The sequence below is a fragment of the Sardina pilchardus genome, chromosome 12 (genome assembly GCF_963854185.1).
Source record: "Sardina pilchardus chromosome 12, fSarPil1.1, whole genome shotgun sequence".
In the NCBI taxonomy this organism is placed as follows: domain Eukaryota; kingdom Metazoa; phylum Chordata; class Actinopteri; order Clupeiformes; family Clupeidae; genus Sardina; species Sardina pilchardus.
The window spans coordinates 1,973,031-1,985,595 of NC_085005.1; the positions used below are offsets into that span (position 1 = coordinate 1,973,031).

General features: G+C 40.8%; 1 protein-coding gene across 5 annotated transcripts in view; it reads left to right on the forward strand.

Annotated features, from left to right (window-relative positions):
• Nucleotides 1–12,565, forward strand: part of hivep2a (HIVEP zinc finger 2a) — a 58,857-nt gene that overhangs the window by 30,112 nt on the left and 16,180 nt on the right. For all 5 annotated transcript variants that reach the window (XM_062550183.1, XM_062550182.1, XM_062550181.1 and 2 more), the window contains 4 exons: nucleotides 781–898; nucleotides 6,004–10,837; nucleotides 11,081–11,226; nucleotides 12,316–12,491. In XM_062550183.1, the coding sequence (XP_062406167.1) occupies nucleotides 6,230–10,837; nucleotides 11,081–11,226; nucleotides 12,316–12,491 (4,930 nt within the window). In that variant the 5' untranslated portion in view covers nucleotides 781–898; nucleotides 6,004–6,229. The remainder of the gene's footprint in view (nucleotides 1–780; nucleotides 899–6,003; nucleotides 10,838–11,080; nucleotides 11,227–12,315; nucleotides 12,492–12,565) is intronic.

Consider the following 12,565-nt stretch of genomic DNA (forward strand, 5'->3'; position numbering starts at 1 on the left):
GGTGCTGTTACACCCCACTACACAGCAACATACAACCAAGAAGGCAAAAACTAAGTAACAGGAACACACTAATATAGGCGGGAGTAAATCCATAGTAATCCATAGTAAACTTAGGAGTGAAGCTGCCAATATGGCTGCGCCCGCGAAGTTTTCACGTCATGATCCCGAGCCCTATTACTCATACATGATCATACAAATTATTCAAAGAACTTTGGAATAACTTACATCATCACCGGAAAGAAAACTCGATGAAGTGGGAGAGGACATCTTGAATGAATCTAGACCCATTCAACTGCCCGTAGTTCTAGCCATGTTGCAACGCACATTTGAAAACGCGTGGCGCTAGAGCGTGCATGCAAAATCAAATTTAACCACTAGATGGGAGCAAAAACTACATATTGTACGTTTATCACAAAGTTTACTTGGTTGTGACTGTCCTTGATAACCATATCAGCATAATGTATTTACTGGAAATGAAAATGAAGCCAACAAATGTGCCATCAGGATATCATCATAATATAGTTCCTTGACTCCTTTGTAGTGAAAAGTGTTTGGGACTGGATTCAAGTTTAATGGGTTACTGCATTCAATAGTTAAATGCATCTCCCACTGTCCATCCAACTATCCCCTAGTGTACCTAAAATATGCATATAGTTTGAGTATACTCTTTGTTCATGGAATGCTACACTCGCTTAAATGGCAATTTTAGTTAATGATCGTTCTATTTTATCTTCTGTTTCCAAATTGTTATATGTTGCATGGGCCGGATCCTCCATCCAGTCACTCATCGAAATACTGGACCATCAACCGTCTACTCTTGATTATGGGATCTAGCTGGAAATGTAAAACACTGCAAGCACATCACATTCTTCCGCTTTCATCTTGTTGCTTCGGCTGGGTAAGTAACTGTAACTCGTATATAGATGTTTCCCACGCATTGCATCCTGTATTTTTCACAAAGTTTTTCAAAATCTGTTTGTAATATTGAAAGGGATAGCAACAGATAAAGGAGTCTAGGGTGTGAGTGAGTGGTAATGTGTCTGTATCAGTGAGTCCATCAGAAGAAATATACACTATATTGGCAAAAGTATTGGGTCAAAAGCCTTGACTCACATATGAACTTGAAGTGACATCCCATTCTTGATCTTTAATTTCATTTCATTTAATTTCAAACCTTTATTTATACTCGTAGGGCATTGAGGTTTCCCTCATTTACAATGACGACGAGTTTACAAGAAAAGGTCGTGCATTAAATATAAAACAATAGAGGGGACATATAAACACATTTAATTTTTAAAAAAATATATCATTTCAAATATATATATATATATATATATATATAATGAATAAAACAAATAAAAGAAGTAAAAGAAGTAATAAAAAAAACTAAAAACAATTACAAGTTGATGAGCAGAGATGTGACACTAATTGCTTAAATACATTAGCAGAAGGCAATAGCTCTAGCTTAAAAATTTGTTGCAGAGCGTTCCAGGTGCTAGGGGCATCGAAAAGAAAAGCAGCTTTGCCAAGCTCTGAGTGAACACTAGGGACCCTGAGAGTGAGCCAGTTGTTAGATCTAGTTTGGTAAGATCCAAGGTTCCATTGCAATAAGGAGGAGATATAGGGCGGTAGTTTACCATTAATAGCTTTAAAAACAAACAAGTGCCAATGGAAACTGCGCCTCGAAGAAAGAGAGGGCCAGCCAACCTTACTGTAAAGAGTGCAGTGGTGTGTATTATAGTTATCCCCAGTGATAAATCTAAGGGCAGAATGATAGACAGAGTCTAATTGCTTTAATAGATATAGATGCTGTTGCATGCCTATAGATGACATCACCATAGTCTATAACTGATAAAAATACAGCCTCAACAACTCTCTTCCTACTGATCATGGGAAAGCTGGACTTGTTTCTGTATAAAAATCCCAACTTCTGACGGAGCTTGGAGGCAAGGCTGCTGATGTGGGACTTAAAAGAGAGCTTCTCATCAATCCAAAGTCCTAGATATTTATACTCAGAGACTCTCTCTATAAGAGAGCCATCCACAGTTAAAATATGATGTTTCCTAAAATCAGAATTTTTGTCCATTCTTCCAGAAGTTCATTTGTGGGGTCACACATTGATGTTGGATGAGGAGACTAGCTCACAGTCGCCGCTCTAATTCATCCCAAAGGTGTCCTTTTGGGTTGAGATAAGCACTCTGCAGGCCAGTCAAATCCATTCCACCAAACTCTGTCATCCATGTCTTTATGGACCTTGCTTTGTGCACTGTTGCATGGTCATGTTGGAACAGGAAGTGACCATCCCCGAACTGGGCTTGGCCCCTTAGTTCCAGCAAAAGAAAACCAAGAGATTTTTGACAATTCCATGCTCCCAACCATGGAGGTATTATAACTGGAGAGCGTGACTAAGTCCTGCCCTCCATACAAATGAATGGCGGAGGCTAGGCTAGTAAATCCAGCCAATTCATAATCAACGCCATATTGAACACTGGAGCTCTGATCCAGCGCCAGTCAGCTCTGACCATGCGCAAAATTCCAAATCTGGAAATGACGCATGGACCTACATTGATTTTTATTGGACATTCTGTAAAATGAGAGTCATCATCCAGTTCAGATGGTGGCGATAATGCACATAATTGCTTGCCGCGTAACAAGAAGAAGTAAAATTTGAGTGGGGAACGCACACCTGTCCGAGTAGAGTCCCGCACTGAGTAACGATTGGCTGTCGCCGCCGGATAGGTATCCGTCCACCATGAGTATGTGCATGAGAGCCTTGACCCCCTGCTCCCAACGTTATGGGAACAGTTTGGGGATGGCCACTTCCTGTTCCAATATTACTGTGCACCAGTGCACAAAGCAAGGTCCATAAAGACATGGATGGTAGAGTTTGGTGTGAATGAACTTGACTGGCCTCCACAGAGTGCTTATCTCAACCCAATAGGACACCTTTGGGATAAATGAGAGTGGAGACTGACAGCCAGTCTCCTCATCCAACATCATTGTGTGACCTGAGAAATACGCTTCTGGAACAAAAGTAAAACAAATCCCATAAACACACTCCTAAATCTTGTGGAAAGCCTTCCCAGAAGAGTTGAAACTGTTATAGTTGCAAAGGGTGGACCAATGTCATGTAAAACCGTATAGATTAAGAATGGGATGTCACTTAAGTTCATATGCGAGTCAAGGCAAGTGACCCAATACTTTCACCCGTAAGCTACACAGGAATTCCTGTGTTGGCAGCAGTAATCCTGATGTTAAAGCCTAATGTTAACATGTCTCCTTTCACTTGTAGTGCCACTTTCTTCATAACCGAAATGCATTCATTGCTCGGTACAGTAGCCTAGACCTCTGTCACTTTTGCACTGAACAAGAGAGAGCTAGAGCATCCCTTTGTGTAGCCTGAACAATGACCCGTTACACGACTTAATGCACTTGATAGTTATATCATCAGATTGAGGCATTAGGCTACAATGTTGCTTGTTTGTCAGTAGGCTACAACTCACCGTGGTTTGATTTACAAATATGAAATATGACAGAAGATGGGTATGACTGTTATTCAATCTCATGACACTGTTTTACTGATTTGACAAATAATCTGGACCTGCTCTATAAGCACATTATGTCTGTTAGGAATTATTTTGAGAAATGATTGATCACATCCAGTGTTTGTGAACATCTTTAAATTAAATTATTAAACGGAGTGATTATTTGCACCAGGGTGTAAATAGTGGAATGGAGGCATTTTCTTATTTGCACCCAAACCTGAAATACGTGCTATCCAACATAGCGGGACCATCTTGGCAGGAGATCTCGCCAGACCCTTGTAGTTCCGCCATGCTCCACCAGAGGCGTTTCGCTGAGCTCCATACAAGGGTCTGGGCTCGAGGGCAATCCAAACTCCTTCCAGGGAGCAAAAAATTATGAACCAATCAGGAGTGCCGAAGCGGGTGTTTCATTCAAACAACAATGGCGGCAGGCAGCGAGGAATCTTGTGCTGACATTGTTTCTGCTATTTCAACCGTTTTGTCAAATCTATTGAGTATTCATTCTTTAAAAGATCAACAAAGAATGGTTTTGAAGGCATTTATTGGTGGCAAGGATGTTTTCACTCTTCTTCCGACCGGGTTTGGCAAGAGCTTGAAGTAGCCTAGCACGTCATTCAAGATAACGGACAAGTGGGTTTATCAAATCACATGCAAGGATTTTTTTACAAGGCCCCGCCTTCAGAAATACATCTATCGAGAACTCCCAGATCCTTGTGTGAAGCTCAGCGAACTAGCGTAGCCTACGTTTGTACAGTATGTAGGCAATTTGTATTCACAATACTTAAAGGGATATTCCGCCATTTTTGGAAATACGCTCATTTTCCACCTCCCCTCGAGCAAAACAATCGATATTTACCTTGTTCCCGTTCATCCAGCCATTCTGTGAGTCTGGCGATACAACTTTTAGCTTCAGCCTAGCATAGATCATTGAATCGGATTAGACCATTAGCTTCTCGCCTGCTAGCTTCATGTTTAAAAGTGACTACGATTTCTGGTAATTTTCCCATTTAAAACGTGTCTCCTCTCAAGTTAGAAAGTGCAATAAGACCAACTGAAAATGAAACCTGCCGTTTTTCTAGGCTGATTTGACATGGAACTACACTCTCATCTGGCGTAATAATCAAGGCAACTTGCAAACTACTGGCACTACTACTGCTTGTTGTCTATGGGGACTATTTTCAGATGCTGCGTACGATATCACTGCACCTATGGTACGTTTGCAAGTTGCCTTGATTATTACGCCAGTTGAGAGTGTAGTTCCATGTCAAATCAGCCTAGAAAAACGGCAGGTTTCATTTTCAGTTGGTCTTATTGCACTTTCTAACTTGAGAGGAGACACGTTTTAAATGGGAAAATTACCAGAAATCGTAGTCACTTTTAAACATGAAGCTAGCAGGCGAGAAGCTAATGGTCTAATCCGATTCAATGATCTATGCTAGGCTGAAGCTAAAAGTTGTATCGCCAGACTCACAGAATGGCTGGATGAACGGGAACAAGGTAAATATCGATTGTTTTGCTCGAGGGGAGGTGGAAAATGAGCGTATTTCCAAAAATGGCGGAATATCCCTTTAAGAAAATATAATTGCATTGCTTTTGTATTGGTTGTTTGAAGAATAATAGGCCTAATTAAAAAAAAAATCAGTCGGTCTTAACGCAATTCGCAACCGGAAAGGCGGTCTAACTAAAAGGGGGGAAAAAATATATATTTGGGTCGGCCCTAAATTGACCGGGTCGGTCGGGTTACGGCAAACACAAATATTTTTAAGGATGGCCCTAGCAACCACAACGTGTAGTCATTCAAATATCCCATTTTTGGAACCACGGAGCGTAGTATTCGAATCTCAGCAGAAATTACGTCTTTTTTTTGCGTGCCAAAGTATGAGCGACGACTTCTCTTTTCTTAGATGACGTTACCTTGCGGCAAATAAGAGTTTGTGCTTTTTGAACCTGTCCAAGATTGACTAGTTTTATTTCAGTTATGAGTACAGTTGAGTAGAAGTAGGCTTCAGTAGTTGTGAGTAGAAAGGTTTCTTGGTGTTTTGAGCCCCCAACGTTGTCTTCAAGGCGCTGGGGTTAGGCATGGGTTAAGGTTAGGGTTAGGAGTAGGATTAAGTGCCTTTAAGTCAACAGTGACAGCGCTGCCTGGAAGACAACTCAGAAAACAACTCTTTGAACGAGCTTGCCTTTGATCAAGCTACCACATGACCACTCATTAGCCTAATATTTGTATAATCACTTCCATACATTGTAAGTAACCCAGACATGGCAAAACAGCTAAAAACTGTTCAAATATATTACTAGTGTGTGTGTGTGTATTTGCTTAGAGGGATGGCTCCATTTTAGTTGGAATTTTTTACAAACAAAATGTAGAAGACTCACGCAATATTGCATTTTTAAGTACAGTATGTACATGTACATGTAGCAACCTGATTTTTTTGTTTGTTTTGTTTCTTTACAGATAGTACAGGGATCACACACTGGAAAGACAAGGACAACATAAAACGGAACATCAAGGATTTTTTTCAAGTGTGAGGTGTGACATAAAAGAAATGAACTGATGGGAAAGGATTATATCGGTAAAATATGGAACAACCTGAAAGGGATGTATCTTTTCTGATGTTCGGAACATATACATAAGCAATTTAAAGAGCATCCTTACTTAACGCAGTAGAATAAAGGGGATAATGGAGCATCATGAACCAGCTGCAGAACAAAAATGCAACAAGGAGACTGGAGAGAAGAGCATCCTACAGAGGAAATGGGTTTCTGAGCCATCACCTAATAATAGACTGTTTTCAGATCTAGATGGGACAAATCAATCAGAACTTGAAGGTGTACAGGGTGGGGTGAGTGGGAGCAAGTCCAGTAGTTTGGGACTAAAGTATCACCCTGAAAAAGGTTTGTCATCTGCAATGAGTCGGTCATCTCAAAACAACCAGTGCCCACAAGTCAACCCCCCCTCTTATTCACAAAAGTTACCACATTCATATCCACAACAGTTAATGCAAAGATCTGTGTTGCCTGGCACAAAGCCACAGCCTAGTCCAGAAACTCGTACCTGGCACCTGAAGTGTCCTCCCTCAGACGACATGTTCCTTGAACACACCCATAGCCAAGGAGTCTTCCCACAACAAAAGTCTCCAAGTTCCCCTGTGGTATTTGTACAGTATTCTCAGCCAGGATCTGAGCAATATGAGGAAATACATAAAAAGGAACTGAAACCGAAGAAACCAGGAAAATATATCTGCAACTACTGCGGCAGGGCCTGTGCTAAACCCAGTGTGTTGAAGAAGCACATTCGTTCACATACTGGAGAACGACCTTATCCATGTGGCCCGTGCGGCTTTTCCTTCAAAACCAAGAGTAATTTGTATAAACACAGAAAATCCCATGCCCATGCTATTAAAGCAGGACTTGTTCCATTTTCTGAACATGCAGCTACACGTGCAGACATGGATCAGGCCTCTTTAGTTGGAGAGGCAGACATACATTCAGATGTAGAACAAAGTACAGATACAGAGGAAGAAACCACAGAGGGTCTTCTATTCCAGGACAACATTTGCCAAATTCCACAGATATCATTTGAGTCTGAGTCAAGCACAATGGAAATGATTGGGCAACCAGCATATGCAGATTCAGCAGAGGAGTCATCTCTGGCATCTATGAAAGTGCCTATCTTAATTATTCCCAAACAGGGGATCCCATCAACATTAATGGAATGCACTGATTCTCAAGCTGTTCAAGGCGATGAGTCCCACGCTATCAAACAGAGGTTTGCTTTGAGGCTTAATGAAAAAAAAGGCCAGGACTCAGAGCAGTCTCTTAATCTTTTGAGCCCACATAGCAAAGGCAGTACAGATTCAGGCTATTTCTCAAGGTCTGAGAGTGCAGATCAACAAATCAGCCCACCCAACACCAATGCAAAGTCCTATGAAGAGATCATGTTTGGAAGGTATTACAGGCCCAATGCCAGACTGAGACAGTCCATCACTGTGGGAATGGCAACCGGTCAAGACAATAATGTCATCAATATGCAGGAGTCTGATGCTATGCTGGATGTCGGAATGAGATCACTGGAACACAGGTTCTTGACAGGTGACAGTTCAGACTTGCAAATGTTACCTAGATGTGACATAAAAGTATATGCCACTGATCCTCACCACAACAGTAGTCTTTTAGAAGCTCCTTCTGATTCAGGGCCTCTGATGCGTAGCAACTCAATGCCAACATCCTCCCTAACAAACCTTAGTGTTCCACCAGGCCTTAAAATGAGTCACTCATTTGATGAAATGATGACTCCAGATGATGTCTTCTATCCTGGTGCAGCTAATTTACGGAGACTGAGGAGACAAGCTGCTTTTGAACATTCGGCTCATGAGGGACATGCAGATTCAGAGAACATAGGTGTTTTTGCAAAGAATACGGTTCCACCATTAAAGTATTGGGACAGAGGTAATCTAATTCAAGATTTTAGGTCCTCAAGAAAAGAATGTGTTCCTGACATGGAAAGAACCCCTTTTGTCTCACACACTTATAGAGTTGAAAGCACCACCAGAAAACGCAGAAAGGAAAAGAGTGTTGGAGATGAGGAAGACTCTGTCGGACATTATGACAATAGTAACAGTGGTTGTGTTGAAATAGTTGGGGATTGTGATTCACATATGGGTCAAGATGTTTCAAGAGGTACATCCACTGGAAAAGGATCCATATGTAGTTCACATAGTCTGACAGACAGTTTTGATAATGTGGCTGGCATTAGTTCTGAAGTTATTATTTCAGATCTTGACCGAAAGGCAACAGGTAATGTTATTTCCGTTATACAGCACACAAACTCATTGAGTAGGCCAAGCTCATTTGAGAAGTCTGAGTCCATTGATCTTCCATCTTATCAAGACAAAGCAAACAGAAAGTTATCAGAGCACTCGGACACTGAAAACATTGAGGATGGCAAAAAACCTGAGTTTGTATTGAGATCTGAAAGCATAGAGCGGCAGCAACAAAGTGAAGGTGAACTGGCTGGTCTGTCACCAAACCAGCAGTATCATATGCCTCATAAACTTGTGAGGCAGCCAAACATTCAAGTGCCCGAAATCAGAGTGACAGAGGAACCAGACAAACCAGAGAGAGAGCCAGAGGCAGCAGCCAAGGAACCAGAGAAGCAACACATTGAAGAATTCCAGTGGCCTCAAAGAAGTGAAACTCTGTCACAACTCCCAGCAGAAAAGTTACCTCCCAAGAAAAAGCGCCTTCGTCTGGCGGACATGGAATACTCATCTGGTGAATCAAGTTTTGAGTCCACTTGCACAAGTCTATCAAGGAGTCCCAGTCAGGACAGTAATATGTCTCACAGCTCAAGCTTCTCTATGTCATTTGAAAAGGAGGAAAGTATAAAATGCATGTCCCCAACCAAACTGGAGGATTTATGCAAGCAATCAGAGTTTTTAACTGTTCCAGGAAGTGGATACTCTCTCTCTATACCAGGCCACCACCACAGGGAAATGCGACGTTCCTCATCAGAACAGGCTCCCTGCACATTACCTGCAGAGGTGCCAGAGATTCGTAGTAAGTCATTTGATTATGGAAGTCTTTCCACCACTTCCAGACAAGGAGAGCTTTATGCAAGTGCTTCATCTTTAAAAGAACGTAGACGGGGTTACCTTGTCAGGCAAGCATCCTTAAGTGTGTACCCTGACACTGCTTTACAGGAACAAAATGTAGAGACAAGTATGAAGCAAGAACATTCTGAGATTGCGCCCCATCTCTCAAGTGTAGGTTGGTATAGTGGTTCCCTTACAACTTCTCATGGTACAACTACTAGTGAAGAACCAAAATCAAAGAGAGCACAAGGATCATCAGACTGGGAAAATTCTACAAAAGAGTCAATACATCAAGAGGCATTGCATCCTTCATCATCCCCAACATTTCAATACTGGGATTCCTTCTCAAAAAGGCAACAACACTCTCTGTCTTACAGTAAACATCACTTACCAAAAGTACATGGCAGACATTCTAGTTTTCTGCCAGTTCACCAACAGCTTCCCCAAACTCTTCACCAAGAACAATGTGATTCAGAGACAGATAGGGGTTGCAGTCCAAGCTATCTTCATCATCTTCACTCACATTCCTCTCAAACACCTTCTATAAGTTCAGATTCCTCGCAGCACCCCCAGCCAGTTGTTTCCACTCTTAATGTAAGGTCTGAGTCATCTTTCCCAGGAATGCTGGTCCCTGTCAGAATCCAGACTCATGTGCCATCATACAGTAGCATCATGTACACAAGTGTGTCAGAGATCATGGCTACACATGCACAATGCACAACTTCAAGGATTATATCCACAGAAAACACATTGCCAATTTCACTGACAGGAATAGCGTCAAAGCATAAAACAGGGGTCCACCTATCACACATTTTTGGACATCCACATCCATCTGTGCAATATCCAATCTTGAAAATTCCAGAGTCCCTGTCTGGAAGATTGAACACAGGAATTCCTCTGTCCTTGACATCTGGAACAATATCAACTACAGATGCTTCTTCTGGCATTGGAGCAAGTAAACGTATGTTATCACCAGCCAGTAGCCTAGAACTCTTTATTGAGACCAAACAACAGAAACGGGTCAAAGAGGAGAGAATGTATGGGCAAATAGTGAAAGAACTTAGTGCTGTTGAGCTTAGCAACACAGGTGCAAGTAAAAGTAACAGAAAGCCACCAGATGTTTTACACAATGACGAACAAGACAAAATCACATTACCCCCAACATCTTCATCCTTGCCAATTATGCAAGACACTCAGGATAGGTCAACAGAACAGTTGAATGTTGATGAATCTGTTGCAGAGGCCCACTGTGGTCAAAAAAACACAGTGATGAGAGATGCTCAAGGTGAGAGCAAGCAGGATATGAGCAACAAAATACCAGTCAACATGCTTATACAACTTGCTGCAAATCAAGGTGGTGGTGGCCCTGGCAGCACACTTCTGCTCACTGATTTAGCAGATGTACAACAATTCTTTAAGTTCCCAACTCTTCGGACGACGACTAGTGTGAGCTGGTGCTTCCTTAATTATACCAAGCCAAACCATTCTCAAATAACCCCCTTGAGTTCTGTGTATGGCTCTTGGTGTGTTAGTTCCTACAATCCAAACCCGCTTAGCCTTAGTACAAAGGCCACCTTAGCCCTGCTTTGCTCAAGGCAGAGAACGAACACTGAAACCTATACAACTGCTGCTATGCATCAACTTGGGTCTGGAAAGCTTGTGCCATCTCTCTTGTGGAAGCAGAGGTTTGACCAGGTACAAAGTGTGTGTGTGTGTGTGTGTGTGTGTGTGTGTGTGTGTGTGTCTCCATATTGTGCTAATATTGTAATATTTTTTACATTTGTGATTTTCAGTTGACTAATTTATTGTTGTATGTGAATTGTGATGTACATGATGATATAATAACAAAACTGTTACTGTTTAAGTTCATTTGTATCAAGTCAATGTGTATAATATTTGTATAACTTTATACATTTATATTTATTTTTATCATTTTAGCTGAAGTCAGAAGTCACTCAGCTAGATTCAGGCAAATATAGTCATCAAAAGAAGTGCACAAGAGAGAATGGAAATGATGACCGTGGAGAAAAAGAGCCTATCTCAAAGCAACCTGAGCCAACTCGCATAAAAATTTTTGAAGGAGGGTACGTCACTTTTTTGCAAACAGTGTTTTTATAAAACTTTACCATAAGTTACCAGGTGTATAGCTGTAATTCAGCTCAATTAGAAGAAGCCAGTAGGGCTATGCAAGAAAGCAAGATCATCAGTGATTTGAAGCAGCTGCATATACAGTGGGTATAGTAAGTATTCACACCCATGCTAAAGTTGACTAAAAAGAGGAATATAAAATCATCTTTTGTGAATTGATTGTAATGCCTTAATTCAAAAAATGAGTAAAAATCAAACCGCTAAGGACACTAATTTTCTTTGTGATTGAAGAATGTATCGTAAATAGATAAATGTTCTTCCTTAAATACAGGTTGCATAAGTATTCAACCCCTATGTTAAATTCCCATAGGAGCAGGAGGATTTTTTATATGTTTTTATTTTTAAAGGCCAGCTATTTCATGGATCCAGGATATTATGCATCCTGATAAAGTTCCCTTGGCCTTTGGAATTAAAATAGCCCCACATCATCACATACCCTTCACCATAGCTAGAGATTGGCATGGTGCTTTTTACAGTTAGCCAATTAGCCTGTTTGATGCTCATTGAGCTCAATGCAAATCAAACAGGCTAATAGGCTAACTGGAAAAAGCACCATGCCAATCTCTATCTATGGTGAAGGGTATGTGATGATGTGGGGCTATTTTAATTCCAAAGGCCAAGGGAACTTTATCAGGATGCATAATATCCTGGATCCATGAAATAGCTGGCCTTTAAAAATAAAAACATATAAAAAATCCTCCTGCTCCTATGGGAATTTAACATAGGGGTTGAATACTTATGCAACCTGTATTTAAGGAAGAACATTTATCTATTTACGATACATTCTTCAATCACAAAGAAAATTAGTGTCCTTAGCGGTTTGATTTTTACTCATTTTTTGAATTAAGGCATTACAATCAACTCTCAAAAGATGATTTTATATTCCTCTTTTTAGTCAACTTTAGCATGGGTGTGAATACTTACTATACCCACTGTAGATGATGAAATAGAATAGATACTAGACCCCCCTTGAGCATGCATTGACTGTTTTAAGACTAGCCTGTTTTTTTTTTTTTTAATTTCAGGTACAAATCTAATGAAGACTATGTTTATGTGCGAGGTAGAGGAAGAGGAAAGTACATATGTGAAGAGTGTGGAATCCGCTGTAAAAAGCCAAGCATGCTGAAAAAACACATTCGCACTCATACTGATGTGAGGCCATATGTCTGCAAATTCTGCAATTTTGCTTTCAAAACTAAAGGTGAGTCTTTAAAATCAATCCTTGCCAATCCTCAACAAGAATAAAATCAGACCTATCACACATCTAGATTTGTT